A 22,989-nucleotide genomic window follows, 5' to 3' on the forward strand; every position below is an offset into this window, starting at 1 on the left:
AATAGCATACAATTTAGTGAATGGGTAGACCCAGGGCCTGCAGCTTCCAAAGGGCCTGGGTTGGGATCCTCTCCAAGGCCAGGGTGGCCTCCATGGAGCTCTGAGTTTTGCCCACTCATCTTGGGGGAGCCTTCAGCACATCCTGGAAGAGATGTGGCCACTGGGCTGGTTTTGCAACTTTAAGAGCCACTCAGCACCCTCACGCTTCTTCTCTGCCAACTTGTGGAGAAGTGAGAGCCACATCATCATGGTTGAAATACTAGTAGAAGCCCATAGAGAAAATAAAAGCCATGTGAGAACACAGTGAAGAAGCGGACATCTATATACCAGGAAAAGAATCCTTATGGAAATTCAACCCTGACAGTGACACCTTGATATTGGACTTCTAGTCTTTAGAACTGAGGAGCAGCAGCCCCGTGAACAGCCTGCCCCCATCCGAGGAGCATCAGCCTTTTGCAGCCCGCCATCATCTGAGGACCAGCAGCCTCGCGAGCAGCCTGCCCCCCATCCAAGAAGCTGCAACTTCATGCCACCTGCCTCTATCTGAGGAGCAGCAGCTGCGTGAACTGCCCATCCCCATTCAATGAGCAGCAGCCTCTCACAGCCCACTCCCATCTGAGGAGCAGCAGCTGCATGAGCTGCCTGCACCCATCCAAGGAGTAGCAGCTTTGTAAGCCACCTCTTCCTGTCCAAGGAACAGCAGACGGGTAGGCAGTCCACCTCCACCAGCCAGAGGAGCCACCACTGCTGTGAGCAGCAGCATGAGCAGCGCCCACTCAAGGAGCTTCTGCCAATTGAGGAGCAGCCACTGCCATAACTGTCTGAGGAGCAGCCACCACCCAAGGAGCCACTGCTGCCTGAGGCGCAGCCCCCACATGACTCGACACCTAGGTCCTTCAGTGAGAGCAAAAATGGGGAGGCAAAGAAACCCCCAAAGGAAAGAAAAGGAGGAATTGCCAGAAACTGAGCTAAGTGAAACAGAGGCATGCGATATGTCAGAAAAAGTATTCAAAATAAGGGTTATACAGTTCATAAACCAGATAGATGAAAAAAATCAACAACATAAGAACCAAGAAAAAATAAAGAGTGATGTAGCTGCAATAAAGAAAATCACTATGGAAACTTTCAACAGTAGACTAGGAGAAGTGGAGGACAGAATTAATGAATTAGAATACAGGGAAGCAAAATGCACCCAAACTGAACTGCAATTGGGGGAAAAGATTAAAAGACAGGAGGATAGCCTAAGGGAGCTTTAGAACAACATGAAACAAAGCAACATACAAATAATAGGGGTGCCAGAATGACAGGAAGAGGAACAAGGATGAGAAAACTTATTTGAAGAAATAACGTCAGAAAACTTCCCTGATTTGGGGAAGAAAAAAGTCACACAAGCACAGAGAGTCCCAAACAAGATGAACCCAAAAAGACCCACACCAAGACACGTCATAATTACAATGGCAATCGTTGACAACAAAGAGAGAATCTTAAAGGCTGCAAGAGAGAGACAGAAAGTTACTTACAAGGAATCTCCCATGAGATTGTCAAATGATTTCTCAACAGAAACACATCAGGACAGAAAGGAAGGGATGGAAGTTTACAAAGTGATGCAAAGCAAGGGACTGAATACAAGAATACTATATTCAGCAAGGCTATCATTAAAATTTGAAGGGAAAAAAGGGGCTTTACAGACAAAAGAAAAGGCTAAGGGAATTTATCACCACCAAACCAGCAATACAAGAAGTGCTAAAGGGGATGGTATAAAAATAAGAAATAAAAAGCGAAGGAGGAACACAGGCACAAAAAATAAAAATGGCTACAAACAAGTACCTATCAATAATAACTTTAAACATAAATGGACTAAATGTTCCAATAAAAAGACATTGAGTGGCTGAATGGATAAGAAAACATGACCCATACATTTTCTGCCTACAAGAGACACACCTTAGAACAAGGGACTCACACAAACTGAAAGTGAAGGGATGGAAAAATATCTTCCAGGCAAATGGAAATTTAAAAAGAAGCTGGGATAGCAATACTTATATATCACAAAATAGACCTCAAAGTAAATGCTATAACAAGAGATAAGGAAGGCCACTTCATAATACTAAAGGGATCAATACAACAAGAGGATATAACCATGGTAAACATATATGCACCCAATACAGGAGCACCCAAATACATAAAAAAACTCCTTGAAGATATCAAGGAAGAGATTGACAACAATACAATCAGAGTAGGGGACTTTAATACCCTATTGACATCACTGCATAAATCATCTAGACAAAAAAGCCACAAAGAAACAGCAATCCTAAATGACTCACTAGACCAGATGAACTTAATTGACATCTGCAGAGCATTTCACCCCAAAGCCACTAAATATACATTCTTCTCAAGTGCACATGGGACATTTTCAAAGATAGAACACATATTGGGTCACAGGAAAAGTCTCTTCAAATTCAAGATTGAAATTATATCAAGCATCTTCTCAGACCACAACTGGCATAATATTAGAAATAAACTACAATAAAAACCATCAAAAAATTCAACCACTTGGAAGCTGAATGGCATGCTATTAAACAATGATTGGGTTAACAAAGAGATCAAAGAAGAAATTAAAAACATCCTGGTAACAAATGACAATGAAAACAAAACAATCCAAAATCTATGAGACGCAGTGAAAGCAGTCCTGAGATGAAAGTGTATAGCTCTACAGGCCTACCTTAAAAAACAAGAAAAAAATGATAATAATCATCTAACTCTACAACTTAAAGAATTAGAAAGAGAGCAACAAGAAAAGCCCAGAGTGAGCAGAAGGAAGGAGATAATAAAGATCAGAGCAGAAATAAATGACATAGAGACAAAAAAAATATAAAAGATCAATGAAACCAAGAGCTCTTTCTTTGAAAGGATAAACAAAATTGATGAACCTTCAGCCAGGCTCATCAAGAAGCAAAGAGAGAGGACCCAAATAAACAAAATCAGAAAGGAAAGAGGTGAAATAACAACAGACCCCACAGAAATACAAAGTATTCTATATAGTGAAGAGCTAATATGTAAATGGTCATCATGCAGTCACACCATCACGCTGTCACACCGGGGCCAGGGGACCTGAGGCCAGTCCGGGAGACCTGAGACCATGCCCCCTGCCTGGCACCAGGCCGGGGGATCTGAGGCTATGCCTCCCACCCAGCAGGGCTTGATGGGGGACCTTAGGCTGCACCCCCTGCCAGGTGCCGGGCCAGGGGACCTGAGGCTGCGACCCCAGCCAATGTGGGGTTTGACGGGGGTGGGGCCAGCTGGGTCTGGGTCTCGTGTGATTTCAAGGCACACTCGGGTGGGTGGGGACTTGACTCTGGGTCTCATGGTGCGCCCCAGATTCTGACAGGAGGGAGGTTTTCCATTTTCATATACATTTTACTAATTTTCTTTCATCTCTGACACTTCTATTATAGAGAAAGGTCAAATAGCAATATTAAAATATTTCCTCTAATTAATTCCCTTTTAATGTGCATGAATTTCATGCACCAGGCCACTAGTTGTAAAAAAAAATAAATAAATACTATGAAGAACGCTATTCCAAAAAAACTAGACAACCTAGAGGAAACAGACATATTCCTAGAAAAATACAACCTTCCAAAACTCAATCAGGAAGAATCTAAAAATCTCAATAGGCTGATAACTATGGAGGAAATTGAAACAGTCATCAAAAAGCTTATAGCAAACAAAAGCCCAGGGCCAGGCAGCTTCACAGGGGAGTTTTACCCAACATTCAATGAAGAAATAAAACCTACCCTCCTCAGACTATTCAAAAAAATTAAAGGGGAAGCAACACTTCCAAGCTCATTCTATGAAGTCAACACTACCCTAATACCAAAACGAGATAAAGACAATACAAAGAGAATTATAGGCCAATATCCCTCATGAACATAGATGCCAAAATCCTCTACAAAATTGTAACAAATCAGATGCAGCATTACATCAGAAAAAATCATACATCATGACCAAGTAGGATTTATCCCAGGGATGCAAAGATGGTACAATATCCACAAATCAATAAATGTAATACATCACATAAACAAATTGAGAGATAAAAATCACATAGTCATATCAATTGATGCAGAAAAAGCATTTGACAAAATCTAATACTCGCCCTGACTGGTTTGGCTCAGTGGATAGAGCGTTGGCCTGTGGACTGAAGGGTCCCAGGTTCGATTCCGGTCAAGGGCATGTACCTTGGCTGCGGGCACATCCCCAGTAGGCGGTGTGCAGGAGGCAGCTGATCAATGTTTCTCTCTCATCGATGTTTCTAACTCTCTATCCCTCTCCCTTCCTCTCTGTAAAAAATCAATAAAATATATTTTTTTAAAATCTAACACTCTTTCTTGATAAAAACCTTCAGCAAAGTGGGAATGAAGGGATCATACATCAACATAATAAAAGCCTTCCTTATATGATAAATCTATAGCCAACATCATATTCAATGGGCAAAAACTAAACCCATTTCACCTAAGAACAGGAACAAGACAGGGATGCCCACTTTCACCACTCCTGTTCCACGTAGTACCAGAAGTGCTAGTCATAGCAATTAGACAAGAAGAAGAAATAAAAGATATCCAAATTGGAAAAGAAGACATAAAACTGTCATTATTCACAGATGACATAAAAAAAAGCTCCATAAAAATTATTAGACATAATAAATGAATTTGGCAATGTAGCAGGATACAAAATTAATGCCAAGAAATCTATGGCATTTTTATACACCAATAGTGAACTTACAGAAAGAGAGGTTTTAAAAACAATCCCATTTACCATTGCACCAAAAAAATTAAGATAACTAGGAATAAACTTAACTGAGCCGGTAAAAGACCTGTACTCAGAAAACTACAGGACACTGAAAAAAAGAGATAGAGGAAGACATAAACAGATGGAAGAACATACTGTAGAATCAACATCATTAAAATGCCCGTACTACCCAAAGCAACCTCTAGATTCAATGCACTCTCCATTAAAATATTAACAGCATATTTCACAGTCCTAAAATGAACTCTCCAAAAATTCATCTGGAATGAAAAAAAAAAAAAAAAAAAAAAGACTCCAAATAGCTGCAGCAATCCTGAGAAAGAAGAACAAAGTAGGAGGGATCTCAATACCAGATATCAAGCTGTATTACAAACTCACCTTTCTCAAAACTCCCTGGTACTGGCACAAGAACAGATATATAGATCAATGGAACAGAACAGAGAAACCAGAAATCGACCCAAGCCATTATGTTCAATTAATATTTGACAAAGGAGGCAAGAGCATACAATGGAGTCAAAACAGTGTCTTCAATAAATGGTGTTGGGAAAATTGGACAGATAAATGCAAGAAAATGAAACTAGACCACCAACTTACATCATACACAAAAATAAACTCAAAATGGATAAAGGACTTAAACGTAAGGGAGGAAACCATAAAAATCTTAGAGGAATCCATAGGCAGCAAAATCTCAGACATATGCCAAAGCAATATTTTCACCGATACAGCTCCTAGGGCAATGGAAACTAAAGAGATAATAAAAAAATGGGACTACATCAAAATAAAAAGCTTCTGCACAGCAAAAGAAACCATCAACAAAACAACAAGAAAGCCCACTGTATGGGAGAACATATTTGCCCATGTTATCTTCTCTAAGAATTTAATCTCCAACATTTACAGGGGACTCATACAAATTAACAAAAGGAAGACAACACAATAAAAAAATGGGCAACAGACCTAAATAGATATTTTTCAAAAGAGGACATAAGGAAGGCCAAGAGACATATGAAAACATGCTAATCATCCGAGAGATGCAAATCAAAATGACAATGAGGTACCATCTCACACCTGTCAGAATGGCTATCATCAACAAATGACAAGTGCTGGCAAGGATGTGGAGAAAAAGGAACCCTCGTGCACTGCTGGTGGGAATGCAGACTGGTGCAGCCACTGTGGAAAACAGTATGGAGTTTCCTCAAAAAAACTAAAAATGGAACTCCCATTTGACCCAGTGATCCCACTTCTAGGAATATATCCCAAGAAACTAGAAATACCAATCAGAAAGAATATATGCATCCCTATGTTCATAGCAGCACAATTTACAATAGCTAAGATTTGGAAACAGCCTAAGTGCCCATCAGCAGATAAGTGGATTAGAAAACTGTGATACATCTACACAATTGAATACTATGCTGCTGTAAAAAGGAAGGAACTCCTTCTATTCGCAACAGCATGGATGGTCCTGGAGAGAAAGATAAATATCACATGATCTCACTCATTTGTGGAATATAATAAACAACATAAACTGATGAACAAAAATAGATCCAGAGACTTAGAAGCATGAACAGACCGTCCAACCTCAGAGGGAAGGCAGGTGTGGGTGGGAGGGTGAGATAAGAGATCAACCAAAGGACTTGTATATATGCATATAAGCATAACCAATGGACACAGACAATAGGGAGTGAGGGCATGTGCTGGGGGGTGGGAGCAGCCAGGGAGAGGCCAATTGGGGAAAATGGAGACATATGTAATACTTTAAATAATAAAGAATTTTTAAAAATTAGAAGAAACTCCTGGTAAAGTTCTCTTCCTACACCAGTTTTTTCCAACTAAATCTTTTAGAAAGGAATGGGAGACAATTTTTATTTCTTAAAAATGAGCTTAAAATCAGCTTTACATCCAATGAGCTTTACATCCAATGAAAAATTTTGGTACTCTTCATTCCCACCTTTGAAACTTTATTTATTTATTTATTTTCTCTTGATACACATGAATTTAGTTTTTGGTTTTTTCCATTAATTGCTAAGGAATTTTAAGATAAAAGTATTAGTGGAGGAGATATAAAAGGAGAAGGAAGAAGGGAGGTGGAGGGCAAGTCTGCACAAGGAAGCTAAGCGAGCAAAGGATATAGTGGAAGAACTATAGAAGGGGAAGGAATGGGGTCTTGGCACTTAGTGGCTTCAGAAGCCTTCTTTAGTTCAGAGACAGTCCTTACATTTTTCTTATTAACTTTCTGAAGGGAAGACATTTTATCTGAGACTCTCCTAGAAGCTTCTACTTTCCAATCAAGACAAGTTTCCCATTCATTCTATTTAAAGCCGGCTCTTTCTAATTGAGCACACATAATAATAAATCAGGAGGTGTGAAAAAATTTTAAAGGTGTCAACAGTTCCCTATTTTGGCTATTTCAAGCTAATATTAATTTAGTTAAATTTTCCCATTTCTGTAGACACTTGCAAGTTGAGATCCCATACAAATTATACATATAAATTGTGGGATTATTAATGGGGGACTGAGATTCTTGGGGTTCATCAACCTTAGAGGCACAATTTCCCATTTTAATTTTAGTTTTTATTTGGATATCTGCAGTGTCTGAACACTTTCTCTAGGGCTATTGTGTAGTCGAAGTAAGCTGCTTACGGATTGAGCGCCACAAGGATCTTACCCCCTGAGTTGCATCAACCCTCTTTCATGCCTCAGTTTCTCTCCCTGGCTGTCTAATTCAGCCATGAGGACTCAGAGTGCTACGTGACCAACTGTTAAATGTGCAGAGAAATGAGTTGGAATTTCCCTATGAGGCTCCTATATGTCATGAGAAATGCCCTCTGACACCTCTACAAAGTTGCCTAAGAATTCAGGCTGGAGGGAGAAAGTGCCTTGTCTTCGGAACTGAATGAGTTCAGGTTCTCATTTCAGCAAAAGATTTTGTTCAGAGTCATAGTAAAGTAATTCCAATTGAAAAGTTGAAATTAAAACTAGCAACCCATCTCAACTCCTAACATTTAGTGCCACCTTGAGGATTTTCTAAGAACAACTCAAATAAAGTTAGACCCCACAACCAAGGGAAGTTCCTGGATTCTAAGAAAAAACTCACCTGATATGGCAGGGCAGCCAGTGGGGCTCAATGGGTCCCTTGCTGGATCCTAGCACTGGGTCCCTGTCCACGGGATGGTCCTGGGTGAGCTTCTTTGGAATCCTGCCACACTGTGCCAAGTAAAGTAAACATAAGTAACATTCAAACCTGTGGAGGATTTTTGTGAGTTTATTTGAGCTAAATTGATGACAATTGCTGGGAAACAAAATCTCAACAGATTGAGAAAATGCTCTGGAAAACGACAGTTCTGCACCTTGATTTATACAATAAAATAAAAAGAGAAGATGTAAGTGGGTTACATGAAACCCATTGATGATAGATGAGGGAGGTGGGAAAAACAAAGCCAGGGGTGGGGGCGGGGAACCTCTGGGATTCAATAAAAAGTAAAATGAAAGACACATACTTCTTTTACATAGATGGGTGCAGGATAGTTAACAGTCAACAATTACATCATAACAATAACAATGAGGGCATTTGTGGTCTCCTCTCTGGTGTGGTGACTGCTTTGAGGGGTCTGGAAAAAGGAATTTACTTTGATATTCCAAAGGTATGTCATTGTAAAGACAATAGATGGGGCTCAATTAAGGTAAAGATTGACCTTTGTCAGGGGAGATTCTAGCCTAGAACATGACTATGTGCCATAAACAGCTTTTAGTTAAAAAGTTTTAATTTCAGATCATTCTATGCAGTTACTTAGGTCTCTGAGTTTGTAAGACCGCCATGCAGGCCTCCCCTGAAATTTCAGGTGTAGTATGCGGCCCCTTTTCATCCAAATTTGGATGCTGGATGGAACAACCAAGAACCTACAGAATATCTCATAACTATGTGTTAGTGACATTGTTTAAAGCAAAAAGCAGAAACTATACATCTTGTGACTATTGCTGTTGTTTAGCTCTCACTGTTTCATGCTTAACTAGCTATATATTTTACTTTCTCTTAAACATTTATCTGGAACTTGCTTTATAGATAGTCCTTCAGAACATGATTAATATACTTAGTCTTTGACTATAAACTACATGGCAACCAAAGAACTGGAAACAACATCTCCAGATGTTGACTGTCACCTTCGGTCACATATTAAATGACATGGTATTTGCATATTTAACTATGCACAACCTCCCATATACCTTTTTTTCATAGTTTTATTTTATATATATATATATATATATATATATATATATATATATATATATATATATATTATTGTTGACAGTATTACATATGTCTCCCATTTACCCCCACCTTTAACCCCCTTCTACCAGTCCCTATTCACCACCCCAGGTCTTCACCACACTATTGCCTGTGTCCATGGGCTATGCATATCCTATATAATAAAAGCCCAGTGACCGAAATGACAGAACAACCAGAGACCAGAATGACCATGGCCCCTCACCCCAGCCAGCCACTCCCAAGTGAGCAGTTAGGGGCGATCAGGCAGGCAGAGGTGGTTAGGGGCGATCAGGCAGACAGGCAGAGTGCTTAGGGGCAATCAGGCAGGCAGGCAGACTGGTTAGGGGCAATCAGGCAGGCAGAGGCAGTTAGGGTCAATCAGGCAGACAGGCAAAGTGCTTAGGGGCAATCAGGCAGGCAGAGGCAGTTAGGGTCGATCAGGAAGGCCAGCAGACTGGTTAGGGGCAATCAGGCAGGCAGAGGCAGTTAGGGTCGATCAGGAAGGTTGCCTAGTGGTTAGGGACGATCAGGCAGGCAGGCAGAGGCAGTTAGGGGCGATGAGGCAGGCAGGCGAGTGGTTAAGGGTGATGAGGCAGCCAGGCGAGTGGTTAGGGGCGATGAGGCAGGCAGGCAGAAGCAGTTAGAGGCAATCAGACAGGCAGGCAGAGCTGGTTAGGGGCAATCAGGCAGGCAGGCAAGTGGTTAGGGGCGATGAGGCAGGCAGAGGTGGTTAGGGGCGATGAGGCAGGCAGGCAGAGTGGTTAGGGGCAATCAGGCAGGCAGGCAAGCAGTTAGGGGCCAGCAGTCCCAGATTGAGAAAGGGATGTCCACAACTGTCAGTTTAGACCCAATCTTCAGGGATCCCTGTGGGATCAGGCCTAAACCAGCAGTTGGACATCCCCTGAGGGGTCCCAGATTTCGAGAGGGTGCAGGTCAGGCTTGAGGGACCAACCCCCCCCCCCAGCCCCCAGTGCATGAATTTCGTGACTGGGCCTCTAGTAAGTATATACATTCTTTGGTTTATCTCTTCTCATTCCCCCACCCCCACATCAAGGTATGTCAGTCTGTTCCATGCCTCCCTGCTCCGGGCCTTTTGTTCATCAATTCATTTTGTTCATTAGATTTTACAAACAAGTGAAATCATGCGATATTTGTCTTTCTCAGATTGTCTTATTTCACATAGCATAATATTTTCCAGGTCCATCCATGCTGTCCCTCTTTTTTACAGCTGCATAGTATTCCATAGTGTACAGTGTAAATGTCCCACAGCTTTTTTTTATCCACTCATGGACACTTGGGCTGTTTCCAAACCTTAGCTATTGTAAATAATGCTGCTATGAACATAGCAATGCCTATTTTCTTTCTGATTGGTGTTCTGGGGTTTGTAGGATATATTCCCAGAAGTGGGATCGCTGGGTTAAAGGGAAGTTCCACTTTTAAATTTCTGAGGAAACTCCATACTGTTTTCTATAATGGCTACACCAGTTTGCATTCCCACCAGCAGTGAACTAGGGTTCCCTTTTCTCCGTATCCTTGCCAGCACTTGCTATTTGTTAATTTGTTGATGGTAGCCATTCTGACTGGTGAGGTGATACCTCATAGTTATTTTAATTTGCATCTCTCTAATGATTAGTGAGACTGGGCATTTTTTCATATGTCTCTTGGCCATTTGTATGTCGTCTTTGGAGAAGTGGCTATTCAGGTCCTCTGCCCATTTTTTATTATTTATGTTTTTATTGATTTCAGAGAGGGAGAGGGAGATAGAAACATCAATGATGAGAATCATTGATCAGCTGCCTCCCACACGCCCCCAACTGGGGATCGAGCCCACAGCCTGGGCACATGCCCTTGACCAGAATCAAACCCAGGAACCTTCATTCCGCAGGCTGACGCTCTATCCACTGAGCCAAACCAGCTAGAGCATCTCTCTGCCCATTTTTTAATTTTTGTCTTCCTTTTGTTGAGTTGTATGACTACTTTATATATTTTGGATATTAAGCTCTTATCAGATGTATCATTGGTAAATATGTTCTCCCATATAGTGGGCTCCCTTTCCATTTTGTTGGTTGCTTTTGCTGTGCAACTTTTTATTTTGATGTAGTTCCATTTGTTTATTTTTTCCTGTTTCTCTTGCCCTAGGGGAGGTATTGGCAAAAATACTGCTACATGAGACGTCTGAGATTATACTGCCTGTTTTTTCCCTAGGGTTTTTATGGTTTCTTGGCTTTCATCTTTTATCCATTTTGAGTTTATTCTTCTTTATGATGTAAGTTGGTCTAGTTTCATCTTTTTGCATGTATCTTCTCATTTTCCCAACACTGTTTGTTGAAGAGACTATCTTTATTCCATTATATGTTCTTGCCTCCTTTGTCAAATATTGACTGTAATGGTGTGGGTCAATTTCTGGGGTCTCTGTTCTGTTCCATTGATCTATATGCCTGTTCTTGTGCCAATACCAGACTGTTTTGATTACAATGGCTTTGTACTATAACTTGATACCTGGTATTGTGATCCCTCCAATGTTGTTCTTTCTCAAGACTGTTGCGGCTATTCTGTCTTTTATGGTTCCATATAAATTTTTGGAGTATTTATTCTTTCTGTGAAGTGTACCTTTGGTGTTTTAATAGAGATTGCATTGAATCTATAGATGCATTGGGTAGTATGGACATTTTAATTATGTTAATTCTTCCAATTCATGAACATGATATATTCTTCCACTCTTTTATATCTTCCTCTATCTCTTTTTTCCTGTAGTTTTCACAGGACAGGTCTTTTACCTCCTTGGTTTATTCCTAGGTATCTTATTTTGTTGTTGTTTTGTAACAATGGTAAATGGGATTGTTTGCTTTTCTTTCTGAGAATTCATTATTGGTGTATATGGGGGCTAAACTATGGCTCATCTCTACGCTGAAATATTACACAGCTATTAAAATGACTGGGACAGCTTTCTGGGTACTGGTATAGAAATATCACAAAATACATGAAACATTTTTATAGAGACAAGTTGCATTTCAATGTGTATAATGTGTACTCACTGTGGAAAGGAAAACTTTGGGCTTGCAATGGTATAAGGTTACCTTTGGACACATATAGCATATTTCTCTTAAAATGCTAATTTTAAACTCATATGCATGTAGTGCATGCTATATGCCAGACCCTTTTCCAATGGTTAATTCATAACAGCCCCATGCAGTAGGCACTCATCTTACACAGAGATCACACAGCCAGCAAAATGGCAAAGCACACAAATACATTAAAAAAAAAAAACTAAAAAAAAAACCTCTTGATAAACTTTAAGAGATTGACACCTCACTGACATCACTGGATAGATTTTCTAGACAAAAAATCACCAAAGAAACAGAGGCCTTAAATAACACACTAGATCAGATGGATCTGATTCTTATAGAACATTTCACCCCAAAACAGGATATACATTCTTCTCCGGACTCCCCAGAGCATATCAGCTGCACTTATGGGTCTCACCTGTGCATTGCTTCAAGTCGAGGGACATTGCTATTGTTCCCGAAAGGGGACTGAGTTCTCAAAGGTCAGAAATCTGCTTTTTTAGACCCCAGTACTAACAACTCACACAGGCTGCCTCCTCTCAAGAGACAAATACTTGTTCGTACCTGTATGTCCTGTGTACTTTTTCTTTCCATTTATTGGAAATTTGAAAACATAGACTCCAAACTGAACAAACACTTGGAATTCTTTTTTTTTTTTTCAAATATATTTTATTGATTTTCCACAGAGAGGGAGAGGGATAGAGTTAGAAACATCAATCAGCTGCCTCCTGCACACCCCCACTGGGGATGTGCCCACAACCAAGGTACATGCCCTTGACTGGAATCGAACCTGGGACCCTTCAGTCTGCAGGCCAAAGCTCCATCCACTGAGCCAAACGGGCCAGGGTGGAATTCTTAAATATATTGGAAATTTACCTCCAATCTCCTATATCTGCAATGTATTTCTAGTATTCAATAGAAGAACATAATGATCACAAGGCACTGAAAATTCTATAATGAATCACCAAATATTAAGATATATTTTGTCGTTTGTGTTACCTCCATAAACCTTCTTTAAAAAACAACCTGGCAAGCTGCTGGATCCCCCGACACACCTCAATCTATGGAGTTCAAACTTATACTGCAAACACTGTGGGAGGCATCTTAAACTCTCATTAGGAACTGGGCCACATTTCCCAACAGAAATATTACAAATGCTTAATTAACTACTAAATCACTCACAGTAAGGACTAAACAGCTTCATGTGTAGTGGCCTGACAATTAGTTACACTTCTAATAATTTATTTAAGAAACTGTATTCTGAATCCAAGTAACTTAAGTTTAGGTACCCAGCCAGGCTGAAGGTGGGGCTGTGTGCACTCCTAAATACACAGGAGAATGGTCAGTCACAGCAATGAAGCTTACCCTCCGTGCTGCAGCAGTATGAGCAATGCGAAGAAAAACAACCATCTGAAACGAAGACAGCCAAATACCACGTTTATCCCTCAAACAGGCAGCATTAAAAGACTTGGAAGCCTACTCAACTGCAAAGACTTCTTGATGCAAGAATCACTGACCACAAATCAAGTACCATTATACCACATCTAAAGCAAAACTTGGCTAGCTTAATGATACGTCCCACTCGTAGAAACACCCGTCCCCCACCACATGAGGGTGTGTTGTGCCTCTCTATGGTCGGGGTAACTGGTCTTGTCACAAAGTTTTGTTACTGGGATGCACATTTCTTAGTGATTCATCCCGTCTGCCTGAGGCTCCCAACACCACAAACCAAGCAACACAAAAAGCTCAGGGATAAACTCAGTACCTTGAAGTGAGAAGAAACTGGTCTCACGATACATTTTAGTTTTAATAAATGTACTGCCTTCGGAAAAACCTTGACGTTTACAAATAAATTCAAAGACCAGATACTCAAATGCTCAATATTAAACTAAAAGGGAAAAATATCTGTTGTTCTAAGACTTAGAACACAAGGGAACAGTATACTCTTCATTCCAGACAGCCAAGTAGCCAGACCTCTCATCCTAGTTAGTTGAAGAATCAGTCTTACTATCATTAATTCAAAACTCTGTATTAGCTATACCATCTAGTAAATAAAGTGGGGATAAGTGAAATTAAATGAGTTAAAACTCAAAAGTATTTCCATTTAGAAACATGCTAGTACCCGCATTTTTTTTTTTTTTTTTTACTTCAGAGTATCACCTCCTGGTGCAATATGCAAGAAATGAGAATCCAGAATTGAAAACAATCTATCCACTTAGGGGGATTCTACACATCTTACCATGTCTGAAAGTGAGATTTCTAAAATGATTCTAAACAAATGTTATAGCAACAACTTTAATGCCAAGAGAAATTTGACATAGTAAATATAAATTTTGTCAGATATTGTTTGAATTGCTCAGCAAAGAACAATTGTCCATTCAACTCAGATGCATCTTCTTTGCAAAAATAGTACCACTTAAGCAGCAGATCTATAATAAATTAATGAATACATTAACCTTTCCTCCCTGTAGATCAGGAAATGCTAATGGATGCTGGACTATGAGGTCAGTAGGATGGGGGAAGTAGGGGAGGGCTTTGTGAATTACTATAGCAAATAAAATATTCCACACATAGTTTCTAATTTATATTTTATTGCATTATGAAAATAATACATTTGGCAAAGTAATCTAGACTCCAAGTTGAAATAAAAATTCTCAAAGTGTACTGATTTTTTTAAATGTGAAATATTAGATGTATTCTAACATCCTAGCATTCATATTAGGCCGATAATCCAGTAAACCTAATAATTGCATATGAAAAGGTGATTTTGCATTCATCCATTTTAATAGCACAAATCTCAAGAGAACTAAACTTCATTTGATCAAAATGAAGAAATTAAAGAAATTCCTGTTCAGAAGACAATTTGAAACACTACCCCACGTTTTATTTCCTTTGCTTCTACAAGTTGCATTTTCATCCTTACCACAAGATACATTTCTCATAATCACACATTGTAGCAGTTTTAGATGCTGCCCAACTATCTTTATAGGTAAAGTAGTATATTATTTAAAAAATCGCTAATTTTGCCCTGGCCGGTTTCCTCAGCGGCAGAACCTCAGCCCACAGACGGAAGTGTCGCGAGTGGATCTGGCCAAGGGCATGGACCGCAGTTGCAAGCTCAATCCTCTTGCCTGCCAGAACACGTGCAGAAGGCACCAAATCATTGTCTCTCTCTCTCACACATTGATTTTACTGTCTCACCCCCTCCCACTTGCTCTAAAAAAATTAAAAAAAAATATCCTCATGTGAGGATTAACAGTGAAGTTGCTGATTTTACAAATGCATAAATCTATGCCTATCTACACCAGCAAAGCAAATACTCTGAGCCTCAATGTTTTCACAGGCCACACCTTCTGGCCACAATTTCATGGATTCCTTTCCATGCTGAAGGGTTATGGCTCCTTACCACTGCTCAGACCACTTTTGACAGATACAGTTAATAATAAATCCTAACTGCATTGAACTTACCTAATAATTAACACTTTCCCACTAATTTCTCTCCTGCTATTCAGAACTGAAAAGCTGAAAAGCTACATTTAAAAAAATGTAGTAGGATAATGTTTTATTTTAAAGAAAAAAGTGCTAAAGATGTATTACCTGTATATTTTTACTTTTTTGACCAGCAAGAATTTCAAATTCTTTTTGCATGCTGGGTTCAGAGTATAGTCTTAGAGGTAAACAATCTGCTCCAGGCCAAAAAGTAAATTTTAATCCCTGAAATTAAAAGTAATCATTACAATTCTTTAGATCTTTTAATATGACTTTGCTGGTGGTATATTAAGAAAATGTGCCTAAAATTAATCTTTTAAAAAGTCTCATCTGACCCTGGCCGGGTTTCTCAGTGGTCAGAGCATCAACACATGGACTGAAGGGTGGTAGGTTCAATTCCCAGTCAAGGGCACATAACTCAGCTACAGGCTCAATCCATGGCCCTGGCCGGGGCACATGAGGGAAGCAACCAATCCATGTGTCTCTCTCAAATATATGTTTCTCTCTCTCTCCTTCCCCACCCCCCTAAAAATTAGATTAAATTTAAAAAATCAATGGAAAAAAATCTTCAGTTGAGGATTTTAAAAAAATTCACATCTAAATCAGTTATGAGTAGAACTGACATTTTCATGAAGCAAAGTCTAAGTGCACCTATGCACACCTGTGGAAATTTACTTCCAAATGGGCATCAGTATCTTAAATCAGCGGAACAAGGCTCCTCAGTTTAACTACAGAGGTAGTCCATCTATCCTAAAGATATTCATGAGCATTCTACAGTTTTCTGTATAAAAAGCAACAAATTTGATCTATGATCAATATATGAAACTTATAAATATGAAATTAAGCTAGAGATCAAAATGCAGATCTCTCATAGAGTTAAGTGACAGCATTTTGGTATATTCACCATTATTGTACTTTATTTAATAAAGATATACATTTGCCCTTGCAAAAATAACAATCGCAAGTTTACAAATGAACCACAGACCTCAAAGTCATGATTGCTAAAACTTCAACCTAAAGCAACAAAGTAAATCTATTTGTTTACAAATGGTCCATGGCACAATTAAAATAAAAATATCAAAAGGTCACAGGGTCTTAAAGAACAGGTTTATTGACAATAATTTCATAAATATGCTAAAGAAAGTTTCAAAGATTTCTTAACATGTTTACAAATCTGTTCTCATTGGCAAAATACCCTTCAACAAAATAAGGTTAATAAGTCACTAAAAAAGAATATCACATTTAAAATTTGCTTCATTTTAACATTAAAAAAATTTGTGTGATTTTTCTCCGAGTACAATAAATCAGTATTGTTATTTCGACTACTAGACATATTCATAAATATATCTAGCTGCTGTGAACCTGACAGTCAAGCCAGTCAGTAGTATGTTACCCTACAAACATAAACGGAGCCAAATCGTCCTAGTATTTTTAGTCATAGTAATTTAAGTAGTCAAAATGCAAAACTGTAGTTGCCATCCAAATCACCCAAAAGCATATGATACAGTGTCAGAAATTGTTTGCATCAGTTTTATAAGTTCATCTGTGTACTTCAGGTATCTGAAACTAAAAAAGAGATTTTATTTTTGATTAAAATGTACTCAAATATTTCATAACATTAGTATTTATTGCTTTATATGAATACTGTATTGAAAGCCCAAGCACTCAGTTTACACACAGAAATTATACAGTTATATACCGCGTCACAAAGGCAGTGAACACATTACATCCTACAAAATCTACTTTACAGAAATTTAAAAATTCTAAATATCAAAAGGTACAGCCAAAGAAAACAGGTATAAATTTGGCAGCCAGTAATTTAACAGGAAAATTGCATCTTACATGACATCAGATATGTGAATTTGAAAATATTGAGTTTAAAGTAATTATTGTGCTTTGTGTTGATCTGAAAAATATAACACTGGCTGTTGAAGAAGCATGTTCAAAAATATTTAATTCACTTCAAAATGTCATACAAATTATGGTGATTTCTATGCACCCCTAAAGCTTCTGTCATTTAGCTCCAGTACATTAATAAAGTAATATATTAATTCTTCCAGTACAGTGGTGTTTCATATCATTGACATCTGTATACTCTAGAATAATTTAGAAAGAAATGTGTAATATTCACAATGTTCAGAAAAGCAAGCAAAAAGTTAAGGAAACTGCTCAGTTCTGAGACGTTCTCATGTCAGCTTTATAAGCATTCATTCTACAAAATAGTAAGCTCATGTTTGAATACAATTTCCAAGATAAAGCACATTTTCTCATAAATAATGAAGTCGTTTTCTCAGGCACCTCAGAGGTATAGAAAAGAATTTTAGTTTGAACAGATCTCTTAGAATGTGTTTAACCTGGTATTTCAACAGACTCTAGATTTCCAGGGTTTCACAAGGGCCAAATTTTATTTGAATTACTTAGAAGAGAAAGAAACTGTCTTCTGAAAGAGTGAAGTCATGACCAATAGAAAAAGTATCCACTGTATTTATTCATCTCTTATAGAAACAGAAAAATATAACATTTCCCCCCTTAGAATAATATATATGTGTGTATATATATGTGTATATATATATATATATATATATGTGTGTGTGTGTGTGTGTGTATGTCTATATGACTTAAAGTTCCATTGTACAGTCAAACAATAAAATCTGGAAATCAGCATGAAACCCTAAAATTCACGTTAAAATGTTGAAACTATGACCAAAATATGAAAACTGCTAGAGCTGTCAGAAAAAGACAAGACAAAAAGCTTTTTTTGTGTATGTATAAGCTAAATAATCTCCAAAAGGTTTTCAAAATTATAATTACTTTCCAGTTAAAAAACTTTTTTTTATTCTAAAAAAAAAAAAAAAAATGTATACACACAAACCACTGATTTGACCAAACCAAAACAGTCAGCGGTAAGCAGGACCCATGGAACTGATATTCATAGTTCTTACAACTCTTTCAGGATTTATCCCACAAAATACTTTATATTACAACCTGCTTCTCTTGTAAAACTAAAGGTCCACTTTATTACATAAAAGTTTTATACAGTGTAAAACCAGAACTGTATGTAAAATACTGTATCTAATTAGTCTTGTTCCATTGGTTCCTCTGTGACCTCTGTGGCTGCATCATCGTTTTCCATGGATGATTCTGAGAGAATCTCTCCAGTTTCACTAGAGCTGGATTCTACCAATTCCTCTGTTTCATGGCAATCAGAACCACTACTGTCAGGGCCTGTATTTTCACTACCTTCAGAATGTAAATCTTTCCCGGCTTGAGTCAGATCAGATTCCTCCATCTGATTATTTTCCTCAGAAGTCTCTTCATTCACAGTTAAGGCATCAGATTCTTTTTCTTGATTTTTTCTTTCAGGGACCATTTCTCTTGATGTCATAAAAGACTCTAAAAATAAGCAAATGTTGTTGTAGTTAAATTTTATTTTCAAAATACCTCCAAGAGTTAAGTTTCATGAATTGTGATATTCTACAGTTCAAAATTATATCCCCTGAAATTGAGCAGCAACTACATAAATGTGGGAGAAAAGCCCAACATCAGCATTATGTTACGTTCTTTATTTGAGGATCTCCTTACTCCACCCTTTTACAGATGGTTTCTAAATACCTTCTTCTTCCTCTTCTTCCTCCTCCTCTTCCTCCTCTTCTGTACAGTGTTGCCTGGTACAACCACTTTCTTTGTCTTTATCCTGAGATGAAGATGATGCATCTGTTTCTTCTACCATAACTGAAGGAATTTCACTGGAAGATGTCTGACTGGCCGTCTCCCTGACTTCACTTTCTCTGTCAAACCGAAGTCTTTTTACCTCATGCCCCTCAGCTTCCACAGCATCTTCATCTGGATGTTTATTTTTCATAGGGCTCACTGAGGAACTTTCTGATCCAGGTGTCGGAGAGTTACTGTAAATGGTTTTTCAAAGTGTCATTAACAAAATTATTTTCTTCATCCTCTACATTCTCATTTTAAAGATCTAATTTTTTAATTGCATTTCGGTGTCAAAGTTAAATTATACTACCTGGGCCAAGAAAACATGAGAAAATTTTCAAGGGAACCTAAACTGTTTAATGAATGTTTACTATTAGGAACTAGTCAACAAGTTATATGACCTTTCTGGTTCAATTCTCTAATAAGTTAAATGTTCTCCTATAATAAAACTACAAGTCTTCCACATGGGCATGCTCTTTAAATCCTCTCACTCATTCAGTCTTCTTTCCCTTAAGTGATGCAGAAAATTTGATGAGTTATAAATAAAATGTTTCATTTTATGATCTACATAAGAAATTATTCACAAAATTTCAACTCATTTACAAATATATTTTCTAGTAACTTTCAAAAAAAATTAAAATGCATCATGACCACCTTATTTTCTTAAGACCCTATTATAAAGAGGACCTCCATAATTTAGCAGTATTAGTCTTTTCTATGCCCATCTTCAGTGTGTGCTAATAGCTCCTATAACCACATTAAAACCTGTCTATACCTCAAACATTAGTAAATTATAGATAGTAAACAATGAGTGCTGAAAATCACCAATGTTAACATTTTATAAACAGTTTTTGTTTTTAAATATAAATCTCAAACACACCTGTGACTTCTGTCCTCAGTTTGCTGTAAGTCTGACTCTTTGTCATCTGTGCTCTCAGGCAAGCCATTGGTTGTCATGGGGACTGACAAAGAAACCTTTGGTCGATTAAGTGGCCTAGGTGTTCCTGGCCCATTTATATTAGCCCTGTGGTAAGACAAGTGAACATCATTTTCCCATTTTGCTAAAAGTCATCCCTTTCAAGGTCATTCTGACTTTCAGATCCACATTAACTAATTCTGTTTAGTATATTCTATTATCCTCCTAATGCCTAATTTTTAAAAAAGAATATTGAGCCTGCTACTCAAAACTAAGAATACGTAAACTCTTTCTTTGGATATTAAAAATTAAGAGTCTTACCTTTCAGTATAAGTTGGTGAATTTCCAGGAAACATAACACCATTCATTCGATTTAAACTATTAGAATTGTTTTTCCTTTGAAACAAAACAAACAAACAAACAAACACTGTTATGGATGGTTTCATGTATTAGTTTTGACAGGAATCAAGAATTTACATCTTTTGTAAGATATCACTGTTGCAAAACCAAACAGTAAGACCTCTGTGAGAAATAACAATCATGGGATTATCTTAATTAATAACATGTACAGTCTTGAAAAAATTCTGCAAAGAAATTCAGTGTGTTTTTTTTTTCCCTGACCGGTTTGGCTCAGTGGATAGAGCGTCAGCCTATGGACTGAAGATCGGGTCCCAGGTTCGATTCCGGTCAAGGGCATGTACCTTGGTTGCGGGCACATCCCCAGTAGGGGGTGTGCAGGAGGCAGCTGATGGATGTTTCTCTCTCAACAATGTTTCTAACTCTCTATCCCTCTCCCTTACTCTCTGTAAAAACTCAATAAAATATATGAAAAAAAATTTTCAGTTTTTGTCTATTAAATCAGAGATATTTTTAACCTTAACACGTTAAGCGCCCAGTCACCAGTGACTGACACTATACTTTCTGTCCGGAAGACAAAACAGGCTGGGAGCTTAACCTTGTTAAATCAACTTTTCTCAATGAGAGGCAACTTCCTCCTCACAATCCCTCTACCCCACACTGCATCCCGGAAGACATTTGACAGTGTCTGAAGACTTTTTTTTTTTTTTTTTTTTGGGGGGGGGGAGTACTAGTGATAGTCAAGGGGTAGAGGCCAGGGACACTGCTAAACTTCCTGTAATTTCCAAGATATCCACTCATTAACAAAACGTTAATAGTGCCAAACACTGTGCCCTTAACCGATATCTCATAAATCTGGAGAACTGAAAATAGTTTTCCATCATGAAGAGGAATGTAATCAAGTAGCTAAATTTCTAAAGATGCCCTGGGAAAGTATCTAGGATAGGATCACAGGGCCTGAGCGCCATGACAATACATAAATCCAACAATGTGAAGATTATGGTAAATCACAAATCTCCTTAATCCAAATCCCTTTTTTTTTTATTTTTTTTTATAATATATTTTATTTATTTTTTTTACAGAGAGGAAGAGAGAGTTAGAAACATCGATGAGAGAGAAACATCAATCAGCTGCCTCCTGTACACCCCCTACTAGGGATGTGCCCACAACCAAGGTAAATGCCCTTGACCGGAATCGAACCTGGGACCCTTGAGTCCGCAGGCCGACGCTCTACCCGCTGAGCCAAACCAGTCAGGGCCAAATCCCTTTATTACAGAAACACACAGGTAATATTATTGGTAATATTCAATTTTGGAAACTGGGTGGTAGATTCACAGGTATTTATAAATGTAATTATGTTTCATTACATATAAAATAAATGCAACTTTTTAAGCTAACATATTAGAAATAGAAAAGTTTCTCTACTTACTCCGAAGAAGGATATACACAGCTAACAACCATCACATTCTGCAAACAAAAATTGGTGATTTAACTTGAGAAAAAGTACTACAACGTAAGTTTAATCATTTGTTTCTAATTTCTCAAATTCATCCTGGTAGGTTAAGTTTCTATTTATTCTGATTTTACTAATAAAAGTTTTAAAATAAAAACTTACAAACAACAAAAGACCAAAATCTAATATCCTACTAATGCATTTATTTTTTTGACAGTCATTTCTTTTTTACTCTACTTTAGTTACTTTGGAGCCCTAACATTATATATTGCATGTAATAAAGTAGAACCACCCTCTCCTTATTTTAGTTAGAATCACCCCCAAGATACTTAGACATTAAAGTTTTAGGCCAAGTATAAATGAATTTCCTTATAAAGCAGTACCAATCAAAGCCTGATATGTAGTACCATATACCACAAGAGACTAAAAACATTAATCCAGTAAGGCCTTATGATCTATTGTAAATGACTAATTAACAGTTTTGGATTCTAGCTCCCAGGGCAAATAAACTGAATTTTAATTATAACCTTAAAATGAACACTGGACTAGGATCAATCACCAAGTTAGGGGATTAGCCACCCACTGGTCCAATCTTGGTTTCCAGGGCTCCTTCACCTTCTTTACACGAGTCAACTTCCTCAAACACCTTGATGTTTTTGCTCATCATGCTCTTCCCTCTGTCCGAAATGCCCTTTCCTTATTACTAATATCTCCTCAACTCACAGAAAACCTAATGTTTTCTTCATTCTTCAAGCTGACCTTTACCTTGCACAACATCTAATTTAAATGCTTTGTATCAGTGATTTTCCAGAGTTGTGTACATCTGAATTCCAGAACTGAAATAAATGAATTCCATGGATTAACAAGTTTGCAAAATACTCTATTAAAGTTAAAATATCAATTATAGAACTTCACAGAACATTTAATATACTGATGT

General features: G+C 38.0%; 1 protein-coding gene across 4 annotated transcripts in view; it reads right to left on the bottom strand.

The window, feature by feature from the left end:
- Positions 1-16,703: 16,703 nt before the first annotated feature.
- The window catches only part of PPP4R2 (protein phosphatase 4 regulatory subunit 2), a 72,511-nt gene continuing 66,225 nt past the window's right edge, over positions 16,704-22,989 (bottom strand). The window contains exons 5-10 of one of the 4 annotated variants that reach the window (XM_080676570.1): positions 22,029-22,066; positions 20,564-20,638; positions 20,207-20,350; positions 19,228-19,520; positions 18,856-19,008; positions 16,704-17,181 (exon numbers count right to left, since the gene is read on the bottom strand). In XM_080676570.1, coding sequence (XP_080532696.1) covers positions 17,168-17,181; positions 18,856-19,008; positions 19,228-19,520; positions 20,207-20,350; positions 20,564-20,638; positions 22,029-22,066 — 717 coding nt within the window. In that variant the 3' untranslated portion in view covers positions 16,704-17,167. Of the gene's footprint in view, positions 17,182-18,424; positions 19,009-19,227; positions 19,521-20,206; positions 20,351-20,563; positions 20,639-22,028; positions 22,067-22,989 lie in introns of those variants that run through there. The other 3 variants (XM_080676567.1, XM_080676568.1, XM_080676569.1) reach the window with 3 other exon arrangements.

This window comes from Plecotus auritus, assembly GCF_963455305.1.
Source record: "Plecotus auritus genome assembly, chromosome: 6".
Taxonomy (NCBI): domain Eukaryota; kingdom Metazoa; phylum Chordata; class Mammalia; order Chiroptera; family Vespertilionidae; genus Plecotus; species Plecotus auritus.